This window comes from Podarcis tiliguerta (assembly GCF_965153285.1).
Source record: "Podarcis tiliguerta genome assembly, chromosome: 3".
Classification (NCBI taxonomy): domain Eukaryota; kingdom Metazoa; phylum Chordata; class Lepidosauria; order Squamata; family Lacertidae; genus Podarcis; species Podarcis tiliguerta.
The window spans coordinates 107,265,873-107,289,531 of NC_139536.1; the positions used below are offsets into that span (position 1 = coordinate 107,265,873).

Here is a 23,659-nt window from a genome sequence, read left to right on the forward strand (position 1 = left end):
GAGGTGGCCTGAGGGAGGAGGAAGAGGAGGGGATGGGGAGGGATGCAGAAGGCCGGTGCTTCAGTGGCCGCAGCGGCGCCGCAACCGCCTCATGCCAGGCTTGCGGGCAGCGTGGGCAAGAGTCACTCTCCCTCCCTGCCTCTCTCTTGGGCGGGGAAGGGCCGATGGAACTCCTTGCCCCAGGACAACGGCAGCCCCGACGTGCTGCTTAGCATACCCTCCAACCAGTGCAGCATCTTAATGTAGTGATTTCCCCCTCTGCATCCCTTTCATGGCTCTATCAATCATTTGTCCATCCATAGTTCAAATCCTACCAATGTATGTAACTCTTTACAATAGCTTTTCAACTAAATTATAAACTTTCCCCATTCTTTGTTAAAGAGGTCCTCTTCCTGGTTTCTAATTCTGCCTGTAAGCTTTGCCATCTCGACGTCGTACATCAGTTTTGTCTGTCCCTCTTCTTTGGTCGGAGTTGTAGACCCTTAGGATCATCTAGTCCAACCCCCTGCAAAACACAGTCAGTGGCAGCAAAAGCAGCCTGGCTCCATCAGTGCCGGATGCATGTATAAGCTAAGCAAAATCATTTATTTTGGCTGCTGGTCCCTCCATCCTGTTCCATTTTCATTGCATAAAATCCACGCGATAGCTATGAACAGAATTGCTGTTATTGCAGATTTTCAGGGCATTTGAAACGGGAGCGCAGACTCCGCGCTCCCATCTCGCCTTTGAGACTCCCTCCCCGGGTTTGCGAGAGGAGGAGCTCTGCCGATTCTTTCCTCGCCCCCGTTTTGGAGACGCGCTGCTTCCCCATTGGAAACAGTGAAGCGGGGCGAGGCTCCCGCTTCCGTTCCGGCGCCTTGGCCGCTTTGGGGCGGAAGGCAGGCAGGCAGGGAGGAGGCGTGTCTTGCGTCGCCATGGAGGGGAGTCCGGAGCCGGCTTCGCCCGGCGTGATCCGCGAGGGGGACTTCGCCGTCCTCAAGCGCGACGAGGTCTTCAAGGCGGTGGCGGTGGCCAGGCGGAGGTGAGGGCGCCCACCGGGAGACCCGCTCGCTTATCGGCGACCATCTCCCGCTTGAAACACGTGGGGAGGCGGGGGCGGTGAAAGGGAAATTACGGGATCGGGGGGTTGAGGGGCACGCGGGGGTCATCTAGGCCAACCCCCTCCATCCAGGAGTTCCTTGAGAGGGGTCCCCAGGGTAATCTAGTTCAACCCCCTGCCACGCAGGAGTCTTTGGGGGGGGATCATGGGGTCATCTAGGCCAACCCCTGCCAGGCAGGAGTCTTTGGGGGGATCATGGGGTCATCTAGGCCAACCTCCTGCCACGCAGGAGTCTTTTGGGGGGCCATGGGGTCATCTAGGCCAGCCCCCGGCCACGCAGGAGTCTTTGGGGGGGACCATGGGGTCATCTAGGCCAGCCCTCTGCCACGCAGGAGTCTTTGGGGGGACCATGGGGTCATCTGGGCCAGCCCCCTGCCACGCAGGAGACTTTGGGGGGGGGGCATGGGGTCATCCACACCAACCCCCTTCCACGCAGGAGTCTTTTGGGGGGGCATGGGTTCATCTAGGCCAGCCCCTGCCACGCAGGAGTCTTTTTGGGGAACCATGGGGTCATCTAGGCCAACCCCCTGCCACGCAGGAGTCTTTGGGGGGAACCATGGGGTCATCTAGGCCAGCCCCCTGCCACGCAGGAGTCTTTTTTGGGGGCCATGGGGTCATCTAGGCCAACCCCCTGCCACTCAGGAGTCTTGGGGGGGGGACCATGGGGTCATCTAGGCCAACCCCCTGCAACGCAGGAGTTCCTTAGGAGGGTCCCCAGGGACCCCCTGCTACACAGGAATCTTTTGCCCAACCTGCGGCAGGAACTTGCCACCCTGAGGTTTAAGAGTCTCAGGCTTGTCCGGCATTGCGTTTGCCCTGGGTTTTATTTATTATTATATTTTTTTAAAAAAAATATTGATTTTCCAAATTTATAAACAAACAAACATAAATGCTATCTTTAATTATTCCACTATTATTAACATTGATAAGTGACTTCCTACCCCCCTGGTTGAATTTCAATGTATATCATTGTAACAGTTTTCCAAAACTAATTTCTAATGAGATTTACTTAGTCATTTAAACTTCTTTCTTTCTTTTCATATTAACTTTAAACATATTAATTTATAACATCACATATTTAAATCCCAAGCCAATCTGGTACTTGCAAGTATTTCTATTTAAGTTATCTTAGCATATTTAGCTAAATATTTAGCAGTTGGCTCCTTACCTTTTCCGCCCCAACCTGGCCACAGTGATCCATACGACGGTCACCTCCAGGCTTGACTACTGTAATTCACTCTACGCGGGGCTGCCCTTGAAGCTGTCCCAGAAACCTCATCAGGTGCAGAATGCAGCAGCGAGGCTCCTCACGGGGTCTCTGCCATGGGAGCATATTCACCCAGTGCTTTTCCAGCTGCATTGGCTCCCGGTGGCATATTGGGTCAGGTTTAAGGTGCTGGTTTTGACCTTTAAACCCCTTCACAGCCTAGGACCCTCGTACCTACGGGACTGCCTCTCCTGGTATGCCCCACGGAGAGCCTCAAGGTCCATAAATAGCAACACCCTAGAGGTCCCAGGCCCTAAGGAAGTTAGATTGGCTTCAACCAGAGCCAGGGCCTTTTCAACACTGGCTCCAGCCTGGTGGAACGCTCTGTCTAATGAGACCAGGGCCCTGCGGGATCTGATTTCTTTCCGCAGGGCCTGTAAGACAGAGTTGTTCCGACTGGCCTTTGGCTTGGAGCCAATTTGATTCCCTTCCCCTCTTTCTTTTTTCTTTTTCCTTTCCCCTCCTGTGATGAGGCTGCATTTTAATATTTCAATGTTTCAATATTTTAATGTTGTAATTTAATCTAGTTTTTAAGTTGTATTCATTCAACTTGTTTTTATTATTACTTGTTAGCCACCCTGAGCCTGGCCTTGGCTGGGGAGGGCAGGGTATAAATAATTTTTATTATTATTATTATTATTATTATTAAATAGTATTTAAATTTCATCCATTCCTTTCCCCTGGGTTTTAGAGCCCCACTGTAGCTAGCAGCTACAGGCCATGCAACAGAGAAGGGGAACCCGTAAAACAAACCCACACGCCACCTTTTTTCCATGCCACTCCTCCCCCCCCCCCCCCCGGTTGTATCTTTTCTGGCAGCAGTATTGCGGGGCCTACCTAATAACATCAGCCGCAGCACCCGTGGTTTATTCCTCTGCTGCTTTCCTGATGGTGGTGCATGTCAACATCTGCCAGCAGTTACCGTAGAATAAGTAGGCCAACCCCTTATGGAGATAATACATCGTAGTACTTAACCCGAGGTACCACCATATTAGTATTGCAAGTCAGAGGCAGAGCTGAGGCTGTTTGAGATTTTCAGGCTTCTTCTGGTTCCTTCCCAGGCTTAACCAACTACCAATGGACTGGAAAATGAAACTAAATTAACTGTTTTGCTCCTTTGAAGGCATGTTGAAACTGCTAATCTTGTATAGTTCAGGAAATACATCCAGATGCCTGCAAGAAGCTATTCACACTATAACTGTCTGCTTACCATATTTTTCCGTGTATAACCCGCCCCCATGTATAAGACGGCCCCTATTTTTTGGACAGCAAAAAAAATCAGAGGGGGGCCCCAAATTGAACAAAGTTGTTGAGCTTTGGGAGGGGGATTGCCCAGAGTTGTAGAGCTTTTGGGGGGGAGGAATTGCCCACAGTTTTTGAGCAAGACAGCCTGCCCGGCACTGCAAACCACACGCATCGCCGCAGCCACCGATCCTGTGCACGCTCACTGCCCAGAGCCCACCTGTACACTCGACGCAAACACAGACGATTGCACGCCTCGACGATGCCGTAAATCTGCTGCCCAATTGCCACAGTCTCAGCCAAACAGCAGCAGGCCTTGCCAGACCAACCAATCGCACACCCAATCGCCGCTGCCAATCTCATGCTGCCTGCTGACACCAGTCGCCCGCACCCCCTCTGCTATCCGTGTATAAGGCGACCCACAGATTTTGCCAATTATTTCTAATAATAAAATACAGTGGTACCTCGGGTTAAATACTTAATTCGTTCCGGAGGTCCGTTCTTAACCTGAAACTGTGCTTAACCTGAAGCACCCCTTTAGCTAATGGGGCCTCCTGCTGCTGCCGCTCTGCCGGAGCACAATTTCTGTTCTCATCCTGAAGCAAAGTACTTAACCCAAGGTAATATTTCTGGGTTAGCAGAGTCTGTAACCTGAAGCGTATGCAACCTGAAGCGTATGTAACCTGAGGTACCACTGTATCGTCTTATACGCAGAAAAATACGGTACATTTTAATCTGGACTTGATTGTGTTGCATGTCACATCTACTTAGTTTTTGATTGCTTTTGGAGGTTCGTATCCTAAATCATTTGTTTCCTCTTAGGAAAATCGTATTTGAAAAACAATGGTTCTGTCTGGATAATGCCATTGGGCATATCTATGGAACAACGTTTGAAGTGACCAGCGGCGGGACCCTTCAGCCGAAGAACAGGGTGCAAGAGGCTGCCACAGGTAAGAGAAAAGCAGCAAATAGCTCTGTGGCGTAAAAATTGTATGTACAGTTCTGTGTAATAGTTTTGGCACATCTGACCAATGTGTAGCCTTTGCAGGGTGAGGGCAGAGGTTATCTGCTTGAATTAAATGTTAAGCTTTCAGAGAGGGCTATTTTGCTTTCTTTTAAATATTTGTATAGTACAGTGGTAGCTCGGGTTAAGAACTTAATTTGTTCTGGAGGGCCGTTCTTAACCTGAAACTGTTGTTAACCTGAGGTACCACTTTAGCTAATGGGGCCTCCCGCTGCCACCGCGCCACCACTGTGCAATTTCTGTTCTCATCCTGAAGCAAAGTACTTAACCCGAGGTACTATTTCTGGGTTAGCGGAGTCTGTAACCTGAAGCGTATGTAACCTAAAGCGTCTGTAACCCAAAGTACCACTGTATAGAGTCAGCATTGATTCAACTCTGCTGTTAGGCAAAAGTGAGGGGGAGGCATCAGTCCAGCTACACTTCAAGCTGAAATAGTCAAGAGGAAGTAAACTAGTTGTCTGATAAAAGATTATGAACGCTTGGGAACTGTCTGTCTGGAGGTAATGTCTGCAACACAGTGGCCCAGCATTTTCCAAGTCACAGGCTCCGACTTAGAGAACTGAATGACTTTATTCCAGTGGGAATAATTCATCTTAATAAGCCAAGATATATTGAACCTCAATCTTTTTCCCTTTATGATGTGAAGAATCAAAGCAGGAAGACTCTTAACTAACCATAGTTTCCTGTTTTCTCCCGACTGGGAAACTGTGGCTGGCAGTTTTGGAACCCCAGCTTTTATGGCTTTAAAAGTAGCTCTAATAAGACTATTGTTCTGCACATTCCTCCAACGATATTTCACCATTTTATATGTGCTTTTGTTTTCAGAAACGAAAGAAGCAGGTGCCGATAATCGTAATATAGTTGATGATGGAAAGTCTCAAAAACTGACTCATGATGATATAAAGGCTTTGAAGGATAAAGGCATTAAAGGACAGGTAACTAACAATTGTGATTCTCATCCTTCTCTGTTGGTTATCCAGCCCACTCTTCTCACGTTGAGATACAACGCTAGACGGTTTGCTTTATCTGATGCATTCTGAGGTTGACGGCAGCCGTGTAGAGTTGTGTCACAAGGCTAGAATCTAAAAGCAACTTCTTCTGCCTTTTCCCACATAATAATAATAATAATATAATAATTTATTATTTATACCCTGCCCATCTGGCTGAGTTTCCCGAGCCACTCTGGGCGGCTTCCAATCAAGTGTTAAAAACAATGCAACATTAAATATTAAAAACTTCCCTGAACAGGGCTGCCTTCAGATATCTTTTTAAAAAAAGATAGCTGCTTATTTCCTTCACATCTGAAGGGAGGGTGTTCCACAGGGTGGGTGCCACTACTGAGAAGGCCCTCTGCCTGGTTCCCTGTAACCTCACTTCTCGCAATGAGGGAACCACCAGAAGGCCCTTGGAGCTGGACCTCAGTGTCCGGGCAGAATGATGGGGGTGGAGACGCTCCTTCAGGGATACTGGGCCTTTGAGGCCGTTTAGGGCTTTAAAGGTCAGCACCAACACTTTGAATTGTGCTCAGAAATGTACTGGGAGCCATTGTAGGTCTTTCAAGACCGGTGTTATGTGGTCCCGGCGGCCACTCCCAGTCACCAGTCTAGCTGCCGCATTCTGGATTAATTGTAGTTTCTGGGTCACCTTCAAAGGTAGCCCCACGTACAGCGCATTGCAGTAGTCCAAGCGGGAGATAACTAGAGCATGCACCACTCTGGCAAGACAGTCTGCAGGCAGGTAGGGTCTCAGCCTGCGTAGCAGATGGAGCTGGTAGACAGCCGCCCTGGACACAGAATTAACCTACGCCTCCATGGACAGCTGTGAGTCCACATACACAGCATTGCTTCCCCACCTTCAAAGACACACGTTTGAAAACCATATTTCTAGGCACTGTAGCTAAAGAAGATGCATTCTAATGTAAAAACAGCATTGGCACAATCCCTCTCCCATCAGTGCACCTCTCTGCCATTATTATTATTACTATTATTATTTACATTTCTATACTGCCCTTCACCTAAAGATCACTGGGTGCTTTACAATAAAGGTAAAGGGACCCCTGACCATTACGTCCAGTCGTGGCCGACTCTGGGGTTGCGGCGCTCATCTCACTTTATTGGCTGAGGGAGCCGGCGTACAGCTTCCGGGTCATGTGGCCAGCATGACTAAGCCGCTTCTGGCGAACCAGAGCAGCGCATGGAAACGCCGTTTACCTTCCCGCCAGAGCGGTACCTATTTATCTACTTGCACTTTGACGTGCTTTCGAACTGCTAGGTTGGCAGGAGCAGGGACCGAGCAACGGGAGCTCACCCTGTCGCAGGGATTCAAACTGCCGACCTTCTGATCAGCAAGTCCTAGGCTCTGTGGTTTAACCCACAGTGCCGCCCACGCCCCGTGAAACAAATATATGAGATAGACTCATGGCATGCAAAGCAAGATATGCCAAGCCTTTATTTGTTATAATTGTGATGATCATGGCGTACAGCTGATGAAAACCCCAGATTAACAATCTCAGAAGATTAGAATATTAAATGAAATCAGCAAAATAAGGATTTCAAATAGAGCAATAATGGACATATCTCGCTTTGCATGTCATGAGTCTATCTCATATATTAGTTTCACCTTTCAAGTTGAATTACTGAAATAAATGAACTTTTCCATGATATTCTAATTTTCCAAGTTTCACCTGTATATGCTACCCAAAACCAGCAATCAACCAAAAGTGCTTACTTTCATTAGACGTTGCTTGTGTACTCTGGTTTAAATGTGAAAACTTTCTTTTTCTTTTTCAAGTAAGTATAACGTAGGGAGACAATGCTGACAAACTTCTCTCTTAAAGGAAATAGTTCAACAATTGATAGAGAACAGCACCACGTTCAGAGACAAGACGGAATTTGCCCAGCATAAATACATCAAGAAAAAGAAAAAAAAGTAAGTTGCAAATTAGAAAGCCAGGAACAGTGTATTGTGGCTCACAAATTATCTGTGCTTTAAGTTTAAAACACGATTGCTGTGCTTTGCTTACAGATATGAGGCCGTTATTACAATCGTAAAGCCATCAACGCGTATTCTGTCAACGATGTACTATGGAAGGGAACCAGGAAAAATAAAGTAAGGCTCAATTTATTTCAGTCAAATGGGAAACCTATTGTATTAAACTTAAGAGTCTTCACCTGAAAGAACACAACCTATAATGTTTTGTGAATGCATGTCAAATGTCATACATTCTGAATCTGGGTATCAACATATCTTTTTTCCTTTTCCAGAAGAGTAGAACTTAAAAGCTGATGTAGGAGATTTGCTATGTTGGATATGGCTCAGTTTATACTTAACGCCAAGCCAAACCATAGCTTAGCGCAAACAAGCAAATTTAGGTACTCCTGGAGAGGAACTTTTTCCTGCTCATTTGGCTCCGACTAGCTTTTTGCATTCCTAACATAAAGGAGCTAAGTCAAGAACAGAATCATGGATTAATAACAACTTCAAAGTTTTTGTTTTATCGTGTTTTTAATAAGGTGGGATTTGGCTTAGTGTGTCATCTGAGTCTGGTCTCGTAGTTTACTCCCTCCAGACAAACCATGAGCGGAAACCAAGGTTTGTCCGAACACTGACTACACAGAATAGCAGTTATTTGTGTTGTTTATAGCTTGATTTGTGTTCCTGGTTGCTTCAGCCAGCACCTAAGACAGTAATACAGTGGTGCCCCGCAAGACGAATGCCTCGCAAGACGGAAAACCCGCTAGACGAAAGGGTTTTCCGTTTTTCAATGCACTTCGCAGGACGAATTTCTCTATGGGCTTGCTTCACAAGACGAAAATGTCTTGCGATTCTTGCGATTTTTTTTCGCTCCCCACCCCCTTTTTCTAAGGCACTAAGCTGCTAATAGCCTTTTAGCAGCTAATCCGCTAATCCCTTAAGCCTTTAAATAGCCGCTAATAGCCGCTAAACCACTAATAGCGCTAATCCGCTAATCGGGTTGCTTCGCAAGATGAAAAAACTGCTAGACGAAGAGACTCACGGTACGAATTAATTTCGTCTTGCGAGGCACCACTGTATTTGTGGCATGTTGGTGGGTGTCTGAATCGTAGCATTGGACGGACCAAAAAAGCAGTTTAGACCAACTTCATGTTGTGAGTCTGTGAGTCCATTAGCCCCTGAAATGCTAGGATTCAGACATAAAGGAGCTACGTAATTCAAGAGCAGAATCATGGATTGATAATAACTTTGAGGTTTTGGTTTTATCTTGTTTTTAATATTCTGCTGGGAGCCATCCAGAGTGGCTGGGGCAACCCAGTCAGATGCGGTGCATACAATTAATAAAGTTGTTGTTGTTGTCATGTGCTGATAATAAAGTGAATGTTGTTTTTCCTTTCTCAGCTATCTGCGATACGATACTTTAGCCCAGATGCTGACTTGGGGAAACGTCCGTGCTGGCAATAAGATGATTGTAATGGAAACCTGTGCTGGATTGGTTCTAGGTGCTATAATGGAGCGAATGGGAGGTAAGAATAGCAGGCTTCCTGTATGCAGAACTTTGTGGTGGTGTTGTTTTGTTTTTTAGTGGGAATGTGGAACATTCACATAGTCCTGCTTCTGTGGTAGCATATTTATGTGACCTTTTTTGAAAACACGAGTCTTATATCATCTTTAGGTCAAAGGCAGCCTTTCTCAACCTGTGGTTCCCCAGATGTTGTTGAACTACAACTCCCATCACCCCTAGCTAGCAAGGCCAGAGCTCAGGGATGATGGGAGTTGTAGTCCAACAACATCTGGGGACCCACAGGTTGAGAACCGCTGGAGTTCAAGCTCAAAAATCACTCTTACAAGTAAGTGTCAGGGACTGGAATGAAGAGGAGCGGGGAGTGGTGGAGGTCACCAGCCCCTTCTCCTGTAGCTGACAGGGGAGAGGGAGGCCGTGTTGAATTACAGCCGAACTATGAGGGAGAGGGTGGCGCTGTGGGTTAAACCACAGAGCCTAGGACTTGCCGATCAGAAGGTTGGCGGTTCGAATCCCCGCAACGGGGTGAGCTCCCGTTGCTCGGTCCCTGCTCCTGCCAACCTGGCAGTTTGAAAGCACGTCAAAGTGCAAGTAGATAAATAGGTACCGCTCCGGCGGGAAGGTAAACCGTGTTTCTGTGTGCTGCTCTGGCTCGCCAGAAGCAGCTTAGTCATGCTGGCCACATGACCCAGAAATTGTCGGCCAATAAAGCGAGATGAGCGCCGCAACCCCAGAGTCGGTCACGACCGGACCTAATGGTCAGGGGTCCCTTTACCTTTACCTTATGAGGGACATAACAAGTCAGAGACAGGCGAACGGCCAAGTTATGCAGAGTTAGGAGAAGCGGTGGAGGAGACAGAGCAGCCAGTGGACACTTCATTAGACAGCATAGAATCTCAGTGGTTCTCAACCTGTGGGTCCCCAGATGTTGTTGGACTACAATTCCCATCATCCCTGAGCTCTGGCCTTGCTAGCTAGGGGTGATGGGAGTTGTAGTCCAACAACATCTGGGGACCCACAGGTTGAGAAAGGCTGGATCCGCCGTCCCCTAGAACGCGACGTTCGCTAAGGGTGCAAGAGCAACGGACGCAGAGGCATTTGACCACGGGGGGCCACCGTAGGGTCAGATGCTGTTGGGAGAGAGGGAAGGAGGAGGAGCCACAGTGAGCAACTCCATCATGGAGGAAGGACAGAATTATTTGTATTCTACCATTAATGACTGAATAAGTCATAAGCAAGAGCTTTCTTGTTTCTTCCCTTCTTCTTGAAACCATGGGGGGGGGGGGGGGGCGGAGAGAATTCCTCAAGCCTGACAATGACATTTCTACCAAAATGTAAAGCTCAAAAAATTTATAAAAATATGAGTTGTCAGAGAACACAAACTCTCCTCTCTCCTCCCCACCATCTGCTGTTTAATTTTGTCTTGACAACCTCTTTGGCGTAAGCGAGTGAAGGGAAATTTTAGAACTTCTATTTTTTCATTATCTCATGTTATTGACTGCTGGGGGTTGGTCTCTGGTGAATATTTAACCGGTATCTAATGAGCTGCTTTAGATGTGCCTGCTTGGGCCTGTTCAGTGGCATTTTAATTTAAAATAAAAATAAAGTCTTTTCCTGGTCACGTCCAGTGCCTCTGTCAAACTGCTTTTGGGATTCAGCTCCAAAGCAGGTTTGCCACATGGCGGGGTGGAACAGGCAGCCATTTGATGCACGTATCCAGAATCTAACCTTCCTTTTGTGTAATTACCCCAAAGTTGCTTGTGTCCTTAAATACTTGATTTAAAACTGAATGCGCAAAACTGAATGCCCCTGCCTTGAGCAGCAATTGTTTGAATTGATGTGATGTGAAACTTCTGTGAAGTGCTGCTCATGCTGGTGTTTATATTCATGCAAGTCATTTTCTGATAAGCATACACAGGTACCATATTTTTCGCCCTATAGGACGCACTTTCCCCCCTCCAAAAATGAAGGGGAAATGTGTGTGCGTCCTATGGGGCGAATGCAGGCTTTCGCTGAAGCCTGGAGAGCGAGAGGGGTCGGTGCGCACCGACCCCTCTCATTCTCCAGGCTTCAGGAAGCTATCCCCACAAGCTCGGGGGATAGCGGGGAGGCGGAGCGCCGCCACCCCGCTATTCCCCGACCTGATCTGGAGGCTGGCGGGGGGGAGAAGCAAGCTTGCTTCTCCTCCCCGCCAGCCCCACAAGCTCGGGGGATAGCAGGGAGGCGGAGCGCCGCCACCCCGCTATTCCCCGACCTGATCTGGAGGCTGGCGGGGGGGGGGGGTGGAGAAGCAAGCTTGCTTCTCCCCCCCCCCCCCCCGCCAGCCCCACAAACTCGGGGGACAGCGGGGCAAGCCGCTGCCCCACGGAGGCTAGAGAGGCTGTCCCTGAAGGCAGAAGAGGGAGACGGAGCGCTCCGTCTCCCTCTTCTAGCTTGGGGATGGCTGCGCAAACCTGGGGGAGAAATAAAATTTTTCCCCTTGATTTCCCCCCCCAAAAAACTAGGTGCGTCCTATGGGCCGGTGCGTCCTATAGGGCGAAAAATACGGTATGTATCCTGTCCCAGTGCAGGGTGTTTGTTGTCATGACTCTGGTCCATGCTTGCAGGTTATGGATCCATTATTCAGATGTACCCAGGAGGAGGACCTGTTAGAGCAGCCACAAGCTGCTTTGGGTTTCCAGAATCCTTCTTCCAAACGCTGTACGATTTCCCTCTCAGCAAAGTGGACAGTCTTCTCTCCGGTACGTTTTCTTTAAAGAAACTGCCTTTAGAGTCTGAAGAGAATACGGCAGTGGCCAAAGAAAGCAACGGCTCTGTGGATGACAAACCAGTTTCCGTCCAAGAAGCAGACACCGAATGCAGTACTGAGATAGCTGCGGAAGACAGTCAGCCTGAAGAACAAGAAATAATGGACATTCCAACGGAGGGCGACGCATTTGAAGGCAGTAAAGCAAAGGGAACAGTAAGGATCTACTGACTTAACTTTTAGACACTGTCATCAAGGAAATGTTGCCAGTTTGGAATTAATTCCAAGTGGTGTTCATCTTTCATTTATTTGAAAGATTTGATGTCCCACCCATGAGTTTTGCCACTTCCAGAGTGATTTACAGTCACTTGAAACATTAAAACATTTCTCACTCTGTTTAGGGAAGCTTTTAATATCTGAATGACTATTGTATTTTAATATTTTGTTGGAAGCCGCCCAGAGTGGCTGGGGAAACCCAGCCAGATGGGCGGGGTATAAATAAATTATTATTATTATTATTATTATTATTATTATTATTATTATTATTATCATCATCATCATCATCATCCCAGAGGCACCCTATAGCTTCAATGACTAGTGGAATAGTTACAATGGAACCTTGATTCTCAAACTTCATCCATTCCAAAAGTCCGTTTGACTCCCAAAACGGTTTGAAAACCAAGACACGGCTTCCAATTGACTGCAGGAGCTTCCTGCACTCAAGTCAGACGTTCGGCTTCCAAAAAACGTTCGAAAATCAGAACACTTACTTCTGGGTTTTCGACGTTCAGGAGCCGATTTGTTTGTCAGCTAAACTATTCGAGAACCAAGCTACCACTGTACTGTGCTCTGTTCATTTGAGACTGATGTCCGTCATCAGGGTCTTTTGATAGAACTTGAAATGTTTTTTGCGATGCCTTTGAGTTTATTTACACTTGCTAGTGTTCAGAATCACCATGTGTGCTTGTGCACAGCACCAGAATAATGTGAACTTTTAGGTGACCCGTGAGGTGCCTTCCAAATCTATGATTCTATCAGTGGATTTTATGGTGTAAAGTCAGCTGTAAAAAAAAAGTAAATGGACCCCTGACCATTGGGTCCAGTCATGGTCGACTCTGGGGTTAAGGCACTCATCTCATTTTATTGGCCAGGGGAGCCAGCATACAGCTTCCAGGTCATGTGGCCAGCATGATTAAGCCGCTTCTGGCGAACCAGAGCAGGGCACTGAAACGCCGTTTACCTTCCCGCCGGAGCAGTACCTATTTATCTACTTGCACTTTGACGTGCTTTCAAACTGCTAGGTTGGCAGGAGCAGGGACCGAGCAACGGGAGCTCACCCCGTCGCAGGGACTCGAACCGCCGACCTTCTGATCAGCAAGTCCTAGGCTCTCTGGTTTAACCCACAGCACCACCCACGTCCCAAAGTCAGCTGTAGAGTATGTCAAACAAAGAGCTTAAACCTTTCTGTGCTAGCTCAACAGAAGTTAGGATTAGAGGGTGGAGAAGATCTTTCCAAAGTGCTCCTAATGCAAATAATAATAATAATAATAATAATAATAATAATAATAATAATAATTTATTATTTATACCCCGCCCATTGGCTGAGTTTCCCCAGCCACTCCGAGCGGCTCCCAATCAAGTGTTAAAAACAGTACAGCGTTACTTATTAAAAACTTCCCTGAACAGGCCTGCCTTAAGATGTGTTCTGAATGTCAGGTAATTGTTTATCTCTTTGACATCTGATGGGAGGGCGTTCCACAGGGCGGGTGCCACTACTGAGAAGGCCCTCTGCCTGGTTCCCTGTAGCCTCACTTTGCGGCTTGCGAAACTTTTGGGAAGTGGTTCAGCTTCACACTGCTAATATAAATTATTTTGAGCTTAGGGGCAAGATATCTACATGTGGTGGTCCACTGAGAGTGCCCCCATTGGGAAACAGTGGAGCATACAGCACTTCTAGTTTGAATAACCCTTTAAATTTAAAGAACGTAGGCATGAAAGGTCAAAGCAGCCAACAGATGGGTTGTCAGCTGCTTATTTTTTTTCTTCCCAGACACACGACAAACAAAAGAAACAAGAGGAGAGGCAGAAAAAGTTGATAGAAGCTGCAGGTTTATTGAAAGAGAAAAATGCTGATGGGTGAGTTTGAGCACGTAACGCTAAATATTCCTGGAAAATTAAGGGCCTTACTTTGTTCCCCAAGTTAAATATGTGCAAGAACCCAACAAAGCCTAATGGGTCTTTCCTTATGATATCAAGCATGGGCTGAATATTAGTTGTTCACAGTTGCAAGTTGGGTTTCAGTGCCTAGCAGTGTCCATCTTGCTCTTTGAACTGGTATTGCTCCAGCAGCTTCTTACGACATTTTAAATTCTTCCCTCAATTCTTCAACTCTTCCCTATCAAGGATGATTTAGGATGCCAAAACAAACCATAAAGTAGAATGGGCATAATGAGGATCAAAGATGGGAAGAGACCAGAGTAAAAGAGATATTTCTCATTTGGGAAATATAAAGGAAATATTTCTCATTTCCTTTAGCGGTTCAGTTCTACCTAAATCATGTATGCATTAATGACTTAAAAACAACTCATTTCTGAATTATTTTGCTCGTCTTCTGTCCCAGCATAGTGATTGCTAATCTTTGCTGACAATTACGGAAAACTGGGATGAAACGGGATGATTTATTGAAGGCTGTCATGAAATATTGACTCACAGAATTTACCGTATTTTTCGCTCTTTAAGACGCACCAGACCACAAGACGCACCTAGTTTTTGGAGGAGGAAAACAAGAAAAAAAATATTCTGAATCTCAGAAGCCAGAACAGCAAGAGGGATCGCTGCGCAGTGAAAGCAGCTATCCCTCTTGCTGTACTGGCTTCTGTGATAGCTGTGCAGCCTGCATTCGCTCCATAAGACGCACACACATTTCCCCTTACTTTTTAGGAGGGAAAAAGTGAGTCTTATAGAGCAAAAAATATGGTATATTTGAGATCTCTGGACCAGAGCATTAAATGTGTTTTGCTTGGGGAGAAATGTTCCTTTGTAAAACATAAAAATAAAACGTTACGTTTTATTACTGTAAAAAATGCAACTCTGAAAATTTACTGAAGTGGACTTAATTAGCTGAGTTTTATCAGCTCCTTCCAGGCTCTTTGAGTGACTTGCAGATTTCCACATGTAGGCAAAATGCTTCTGAAAGTGAAATATATTGACTCAACATGGCACTAAAGCCTGCATCTACAACAATATTAATAAAAGGACAATATGCTTCTCCAGATATTGCCTTTCCTTATTTCAGCTTGGTTTGCCCAGGCAAATATGAACAATCTTTTGATCTAACCTGTGTACAACTTTCTGTTGCAGTTTAATTGTTGCCAGTCGATTTCATCCGGTGCCTTTATTACTCTCCTTATTAGAATTTGTTGCTCCCTCAAGGCCTTTTGTTGTCTACTGCCAATATAAAGAGGTGAATCCAATACCTTTTATTTTTATTACCCCTCTGAGTTTTCAGCAAGTTCGTTTAACCAGTTTTTCTTCTCTTAGCCATTAGTGGAATGCTACACGAAACTGAGAGAAAAAGGGGGTGTCATTAATCTGAAACTCTCTGAAACGTGGCTACGAAATTATCAGGTAAGAATTGCACGTATATATGTATCGCCATACATATGGTGGAATGTATGGGAAGCTTAGTATAGGAAAGTGAAAAAGAAAATTGTATCTATTGGCTCTTTCCTTCCCTCTCAATCGCAGCCGCCCAATGGATAAAATAGAGAAATCAAGCATTCTAACATTTAGCTTAGCACCACTCTCAAAAATTCAGTGTTTGTTTTAGTCTAAGTAACCATGTAAGTGCAAGGCTGCCTTCAGTTCTTGAGTACAGTGGTACCTCGGGTTAAGTACTTAATTCGTTCCGGAGGTCCGTACTTAACCTGAAACTGTTTTTAACCTGAAGCGCCACTTTAGCTAATGGGGCCTCCTGCTGCTGCCGCTCCGCCAGAACACGATTTCTGTTCTCATCCTGAAGCAAAGTTCTTAACCTGAACACTATTTCTGGGTTAGCGGAGTTTGTAACCTGAAGCGTATGTAACCTGAAGCGTATGTAACCTGAGGTACCACTGTAATTGGGAGTATGAGCAGAAACACAAATCACTGTTTAAGTCAACAGTGACTTTCAGTTTTCTGCTAAATAAATATCAACAGGTCACTGGTATCTCTGTATTGGGAGGGTTTTTCATCAATGCAAACCTGTTAACTGAGTTTTACAGTGTGGGACCAATATCACGATAGATAATAACATTGTGTTTACTTTCACTTTCAAGGAATGGACAGAATATTTCATAGTATGCAAACCAGGGATCATAGTTTTTTTAAAAAAGCAGTGGTTAAATGATGCACCTTCCCCAAGATCACTTGTTTAGAGACTGACCCCTATTTGATTTTAAACCAGAGTTCCTGATTCCCACACAACACTATGCTGAGAGACTTTGGAACAGAGTAAACACAAGGCAGTGCTCTGCTCTGGTTCACTGAGACTCTTCTGAGTAGCACTAAACCACGGCTTGGCATTACGCATGAACTAGCCCATCATGTTTCCAAAATGGCGCTGCCCGTTTTTGTGAAACATAAGTGTTAGGGTGGGAATACCATGACAGATCTGTTTCTTTGTAGGTCTTAAATAATATTATACAGGCATATGCAACTCCCCAGAGGCTTCGATCTATTCCCAGTATTAAAAAACTGGCGGTGATCTACCCATTGTCATGAGTTGTTCAGCTTATTTTGAGGGGTGAAGCCACAGTTGTTGAGCTTTTGGGGGGTCAGGGAGAACACCTTCGCAGTCAACCTAGGGCACCTTCGAGATCGACCAACAGATCACAATCGACCTGTTGGACATGCTTGATATAGTATGCCATATTTTTCGCTCTATAGGACGCACCCGACCATAGGACGCATCTTGTTTTAGAGCGGGAGAACAAGAAAAAAACAATTCTCCCCCTCTCTGCTCAGCGCCCCTTCAGCGAAGCGGCAGGAAAAACGGAGCCCCTTCCATTTCTCCTCCTGCATCACTGAAGGGGCGCTGCGCAGCTCTCCCTCTCTGCTGAAGCCAGGAGAGTCTTGCTCTCCCGACTTCAGCAAAAGGAACCCGAAGCCTTTGGAGCGCAGCGCAAATTCCCGCTGTGCTCCAAAGGCTTCAGGCGGCTATCCCAGAAGCCTGGAGAGCGAGAGGGCTAGGTGAGCAATGACTCCTCTCGCTCTCCAGGCTTCAACGAAAGCAACGCGAAGCCTCCGGAGTGTGGAGGGAGCACTCCCTCTGTGCTTTGGAGGCTTCTTGTTGCTATCGCTGAAGCCAAGGAGCCTGCATTCGCTCCATAGGACGCACACACATTTCCCCTTAATTTTTGGAGGAGAAAAAGTGCATCCTATAGAGTGAAAAATACGATAAATATCCATCTGAATTCAGTTAGAACTTAAACCTTGCAGAAAAAAAATACATCGTGCAGCTACTTGAAACTATTACTCGTAATCATGATGGCGTTCCATTTTCTTGCTCTTTGTAAAGGTCTTGCCAGATCGGAGTCACCCCAAATTGATGATGAGTGGCGCCGGCGGGTACCTTCTGACAGGCATCACTGTTATAAATGAGAGTGTAAAATCCGGGGACTGCTCAGAACAGACAGATGAAGAGCCGACATCTAAAAAACGTAAACTTCAAGAGCAGCGTTGACATTTGAAGAAATGCTTGTTTTTCTTGGGGCACCAGATGAGCCTCATTTTCTATCCCTACCTGTGCTTAAGAGGACAGAGAAACGTACTTTGTCTTGCATTTGCCAACTGTTGCAGAGAAGGTTATCCAGAGAAGGGACTGCATTCGAATCCTATCCAACTCGTACATGGATAGTGTCATAGCTTTAAAACAGTATTACAATGTTCAAACAGCGAAAGACTTCAGGATATAAGAATCACTCTTCCTGGAGCTGCTACAAAAATTGACTGAAACTCCAGTCTTGTTCGCCTTCAAAGATTTGTTTGAATTTGAATCTCTTATTTATAGTACCACCTCATTTGTAATCTCACGGCATGTTATGTTGTTGGTTAAAAATCCAATTTTTTCCCCATTTCAAGCCCTTGAAATCAAGTTGTTACTACTAATAAGTGAAATAGATATTACAAAATCATGCAGTTTCATTATGGATGGGTGAAACAGGATTGAAGCTAGAAAATTGTGTTTTTTTATCTGTTGTGGATACAAGAACTAAGGATCATCATGTTTATGCATTTTAGAATAACAGTGGGTTTTACCATTTTTACCTACCCATTGGGAGTCATACACTGAGTAAAGCCATTGAAATTAATGGACATGGCTAGCTGAGGTCCATTAATTTCAATGGTTCTCTTCTGAGTAGAAACAACACAATAGTTCATTTTCACTTGCTAAGTAACTTTTAAAAAAATGAAAGCTGGTTTCCCTCTTTGCCTTTTTAACATGTGATAACTGTATATGGTTATGTAGAGTCTATGATCTGAAAACCTTCATTTCAATAAATTCTTAAGGGGGGGGGTGTTTCTTACACAAGAATGTGTTGGTTTTTTTCTGAGCATGAAAACATAGGTAAGGTAGAAACATGTTTAGCCAGCTGTATCTATTTTGGAGGATCAGGACAGTAAATAACAGTTAGGAGGGTCCCCAGGCCCTCAGAGGCTAGGGGAGGCGACGACGAAAATAGCTTCTGGTAGCCTCTTCCAGTGCTTTGCCAACTCAGTGAATTGATACTTAAAGGAATACGGCAAGACTTCGTGTTCTTGATATGTGGGCATTGCGCCAGCTAAAACCCCTTCCCCTAGCAGACTTGTTTAATTGGATACCAGTCTGGGTGTTTGTGTTTTGGATAAAAAGGTAAAGGATAAAGGGACCCCTGACCATTAGGTCCAGTCATGACCGACTGGGTTTGCGGCGCTCATCTGGCTTTATTGGCCGAGGGAGCCAGCGTACAGCTTCCGGGTCATGTGGCCAGCATGACTAAGCCGCTTCTGGCGAACCAGAGCAGCGCATGGAAACGCTGTTTACCTTCCCCCCAGAGCAGTACCTATTTATCTACTTGCACTTTGACGTGCTTTTGAACTGCTAGGTTGGCAGGAGCAGGGACCGAGGAATGGGAGCTCACCCCGTTGCGGGGATTCGAACCGCCAACCTTCTGATCGGCAAGTCCTAGGCTCTTTGGTTTAACCCACAGCGCCACCAGTGTCCCTTTGTTTTGGATACTTGCCGGCAAAACCCATGGCTCATCAGCCGCTGAGAGATCTCCGTATCCGCTCGGTGGCCAAAGTGAAAAACTCGCTTCGCATGAAGCCAGGTAGTGTGTGATGTGGTGCCATTTTCCACAGCGAATCCCCTTCTCCTTGATGGTATTTCCATTGTGCATAGCGCCCTGGCTTTCCGCACAGACCCCAGTTAGGCATAGTATGTAGCAAGCAAGCAAGCAAGATGTTCCTGTGTAGCCCCAAAGCAAATCACGCTTGACTAAGGTTGGCTCCTGAGCCCCATTACGTAATGTGTTTGCCAGAAATGGGGTAGCATAAGGCCCTCCGGATCTTGTCGGAATACAACTCCTGACCACTGACTGCTGCTCAGAACACAGAATGAGTCTTAAGTGGACCAGCACTTCTGATGTACAGTAGGTGGCAGTCGTGGAGTCAGGATGGTGGCAAGCCTGCTGATAAACGCTTAGACAGCTGTGGGAAACATCTGGGCCTCCTTTTGTGAACTGTCAGAAATCACTTGTGGACCTACCTGCTTTTTCGTCTTTTGACTCTCCTCCCCATTTCCATTTTCAGAGTATTTTTTAAAAAACATATGCTTCCCTATCCACATCAAATTCCGTGCTACACTAGAGCGCCTCCAGACTGTCAGCGTTACGGAGGCGTCCCTCAAAATTTGACCCAAACCAGAAAATTGCACAACCAAAGCCACATTACAAATATTTACACCAGACATATTGGCCACGATTCTGAAAAGTGTATGCTGAGAAAGAATGAAAACTGCCCATATACTTGCATAATTTAGAATGATAAGGTAAAGGGACCCCTGACCATTAGGTCCAATCGCGACCGACTCTCGGGTTGCAGCGCTCATCTCGCTTTATTGGCCGAGGGAGCCAGAGTACAGCTTCCGGGTCATGTGGCCAGCATGACTAAGCCGCTTCTGGCGAGCCAGAGCAGCACACGGAAACGCCGTTTACCTTCCCGCCGGGGCGGTACCTATTTATCTACTTGCACTTTGATGTGCTTTCGAACTGCTAGGTTGGCAGAAGCAGGGACCGAGCAACGGGAGCTCACCCTGTCGCGGGGACTCGAACCACCGACCTTCTGATCGGCAAGTCCTAGGCTCTGTGGTTTAACCCACAGCGCCAGGACCAAAACAGAACCTTTATTATTATTATTATTATTATTATTATTATTATTATTATTATTTCTAGTCCATCTGGGTGGGTTGCCCCTGCCACTCTTGGCAGATTCCAACACACCAGAAAACATCAAACATTAAAAACCTCCCTAAACAGGGCTGCCTTCAAATGTCTTCTAAATGTTGTGTAGTTATCTCCTTGGCAACTGGTGGGAGGGCGTTCCACAGGCCGGGCGCCACTACCAAGAAGGCCCTCTGCCTGGTTCCCTGCAACTTTGCTTCTCGCAGTGAGGGAACCGCCAGAAGGCCCTCGGAGCTGGACCTCAGTGTCCGGGCCGAATGATGGGGTGGAGACGCTCCTTCAGGGTTATGTCAACACCATGCTTCCTTTGGGTATGTTTGTGCTTCAAAAACAGGCTTAATTTGAGGTTCAACAGGCTCAAAAATGGCTCATTCGAAAGGCTCATTCCAAATGATGAGCATTTGCCATTGCCCCATTGTAATATGGTTAGCTGTTGCACCTGCTTTGGTGCCATCACCCTTTCAAAGAACCTCACTCTGAGGTCACATCCACAACATACCTATGAAGCACATGGTTTACCCCAAAGAATCCCGAAACTGTAGTTCGCACCTCACAGAGCTACAATTCCCAGTGCCCTTAGCTACATTTTCCAGAATTCATTGGGAGAAGCCCTGTGTGTTAAATGTACTTTAAATGTATGGTGTGGGGTTGGCTGTGGCATCACTGTTTGCTGGTGTGACTTAACGTAAAGGTAAAGGGACCCCGTGACCGACTCTGGGGTTGCGGCGCTCATCTCGCTTTATTGGCCAAGGGAGCCGGCGTACAGCTTCCGGGTCATGTGGCCAGCATGACTAAGCTGCTTCTGGCGAACCAGAGCAGCGCACGGAAACGCCGTTTACCTTCCCACCTATTTATCTACTTGTACTTTGACGTGCTTTCGAACTGCTAGGTTGGCAGGAGCAGGGACCGAGCAACGGGAGCTCACCCCATTGCGGGGATTCGAACCGCTGACCTTCTGCTTGGCAAGCCCTAGGCTCTGTGGTTTAACCCACAGCGCCACCCGCGTCCCTTCTGTGACTTAACATACGTTGGGCAAAAATGGCTGAACCTCAGACTTGGTGGTTTTAAGTGTTGCTGCCGCCCTTATTCCCCTGATTGATGCAACACTCTGCAAATCATTATGAGACTAACAGAGAAGGCAAGCATGCGGTAATGTGAACAACGTACTTTTTATTATTTCAAACTAAGAGACAACATAGTTCTGAAGAACATACACACACAGTTATTTCCACACACATTTTAAAATGTCTGCCTTGCACACAGGTCTAGATGCTTAAAATTCATGCTGATCTGGGCTTCCTAGCGTATTTGGAATAAAGATACTTGGGCCTGTGCAAACCATCACTTAGGTAACTAGTAAACGGCATTTACTTCTTTATTAGGAAGGGAAGGGAAGTAACACTTGTGGCAGTGACTTTATCAGTAAATATAGTGTACTGTTAAACAAAGCTGCGCTTTACCATACCCACATTAAAGCCAGGCCAAATTCATCCTCTCCTGTTACTGTTGAACTTCTCTGCTATCTTCTGCAACTCCAAATCCATAGCAGCCAGATTTTCCAGTTCCTTTTCCTGTGAAGAATGGAAAGAATGCAAATCCTTGTAGGCCAAGATACCACAGGTTTAGATTACTCTGTATTAGGAACACTGGATCATGGTACAAATATTCCTTTGTTCTTTAGCAATCATCACTTACATCAAAGGCGTGTTGTCACCCCTCAAGGTGGAAGAAAACTACACCTGGCCATGGCTCGTTTGCACATATTAATTTACTCGGGGTGTGACACCACTATTTTTTCCAGGATCTCTCGGCAGCCTTCAATACCACCCTTTCTTGTTGCAGAAAGGGCCGGATGGCACTGCCTGAAGTGGTTCTGTTCCTACAGAGCTATTCTGCCTGGCCTGTAATTTGAATTCAGCCTGATCTTTTATTTCCCCAGTAGGTTTGGGTCAGACACTGGCTGCCAAGATCAGATTACTCCCATTCATCAACATCTGCATCTGCTACTAAGTTTGTTTCTGGGCTATATAAAGTGCTGATTCCGATCTTTAAAGCCTCAAATTGCCTGGATCGAGGGTTCCTGAAGGAACAACTCTTCCCGTATTTCATTTTATGTGGATTAATGGTGGCAGAGGACACCCTTCATGGGATTCTCTCATTTGTGGAGGTGTTACTGGTGACAAGCTAGATCCCAGACCTTTTTTGGAATCTCTTTGGATCTCTAATCCAGCTGTCTCACTCACTCTCCAGTGAGCACACTGGTTTCTCCCAGACATCAAAGCCAACTTCTTCCCATGAACACCACCACAGGAACGCAATATTGGGCATCAAAATGTTCATGCAAGTTCATGTTTTGCAAGTTTGTCCTCCACACTGATGTGGAGCTACATTAAACCTAAGGACTACATTGGGGTACCAGGGAATTGGTTTTTATTTGTTTTGTCCAATCATCAGAGTTAATCTGCAACTGATCATGCTCATTTCAAAGCTGCAACAACATATCCCATTTCAGGAATGCCTGGCACCTTCCCACCAATTAGGTCAAGTAATTTAGCTTGTGGGTTTTCTCAGGATAGCAATTTTAGTCCTGTGACTCTCTCAGTGCCCTTACAGTCCCTCGGTCAGTAATTTCAGAGAAGCATACTGTACTGTATCATGTAGTACTGAGAGTTGGAATGTGCCACTCATGCGAAATATTTGCAGCCTTGCAGAAGGCTCTGCGGTCAGTTCTGTAAGGGCAAACATCACAAAGTGCAAAGTATTCTGTTCCATATACTAAAAGGAGAGTCTCAGTTCCAAATTAATGGTTCTTCAAAAATCTAGAGTTTATTAAGAAATGTGCTTCTGTTTAAATATCGGGTTGCTCTCGGGGGGGAAAGGGAATCAGATATCATGCACTACATATAAATCTCCATTACTGCTGAGTGAATCCTGAGATCATGTAGCTGGCAGGAACCCAAAATATGCACCCTACCCAAACACCCGCAGTAGGTTGGCATAGATTCAGATTACGATAAAGCCAATTACAGCACAGCAGGATACAGTTAGCACCTTAGGAGAAGTTCCTGAGGGCAACTAAGGAAAAACTATAATTGAGGTTGCAATCCTATGTCCACTTACCTGGGAGTAAGTTCCACTCCAAATGGGACTTAGTTTGTAGTGAAAATATATAGGATTGCATTGTAAGGTTGTGGGAAACAAGTATTAACTATATATATATATATATATATATATATATATATATATATATATATATATATCACACAATCCACAAAAACCTGTAAGCTGCTTAAAAGGTAAAGGTAA

The 23,659-nt window shown here is 45.9% G+C and overlaps 2 protein-coding genes across 8 annotated transcripts in view; one reads left to right on the forward strand and one right to left on the reverse strand.

Annotated features, from left to right (window-relative positions):
• Positions 1–674: 674 nt before the first annotated feature.
• On the forward strand, positions 675–18,444 carry TRMT6 (tRNA methyltransferase 6 non-catalytic subunit). The gene is made up of 11 exons (XM_083431987.1): positions 675–1,021; positions 4,431–4,558; positions 5,458–5,567; positions 7,469–7,560; positions 7,657–7,740; positions 9,007–9,131; positions 11,734–12,089; positions 13,924–14,009; positions 15,234–15,336; positions 15,414–15,500; positions 17,431–18,444. The coding sequence occupies exons 1-11, from the start codon at positions 915–917 to the stop codon at positions 17,593–17,595; spliced, it is 1,443 nt and encodes a 480-aa protein (XP_083288113.1). The 5' UTR covers positions 675–914; the 3' UTR covers positions 17,596–18,444.
• A 3,062-nt stretch (positions 18,445–21,506) lies between these two features.
• Positions 21,507–23,659, reverse strand: part of CHGB (chromogranin B) — a 78,598-nt gene continuing 76,445 nt past the window's right edge. For all 7 annotated transcript variants that reach the window (XM_083431955.1, XM_083431952.1, XM_083431954.1 and 4 more), the window contains one exon: positions 21,507–21,924. In XM_083431955.1, coding sequence (XP_083288081.1) covers positions 21,841–21,924 — 84 coding nt within the window. In that variant the 3' untranslated portion in view covers positions 21,507–21,840. The remainder of the gene's footprint in view (positions 21,925–23,659) is intronic.

Coding starts and splice junctions, on each gene's coding strand:
- TRMT6 (XM_083431987.1), top strand. CDS start 915: ATGGAGGGGAGTCCGGAGCCGGCTTCGCCCGGCGTGATCCGCGAGGGG. Junction 7,561..7,656: donor ATCAAGAAAAAGAAAAAAAA/GTAAGTTGCAAA, acceptor CTTTGCTTACAG/ATATGAGGCCGTTATTACAA. Junction 9,132..11,733: donor TATAATGGAGCGAATGGGAG/GTAAGAATAGCA, acceptor CCATGCTTGCAG/GTTATGGATCCATTATTCAG.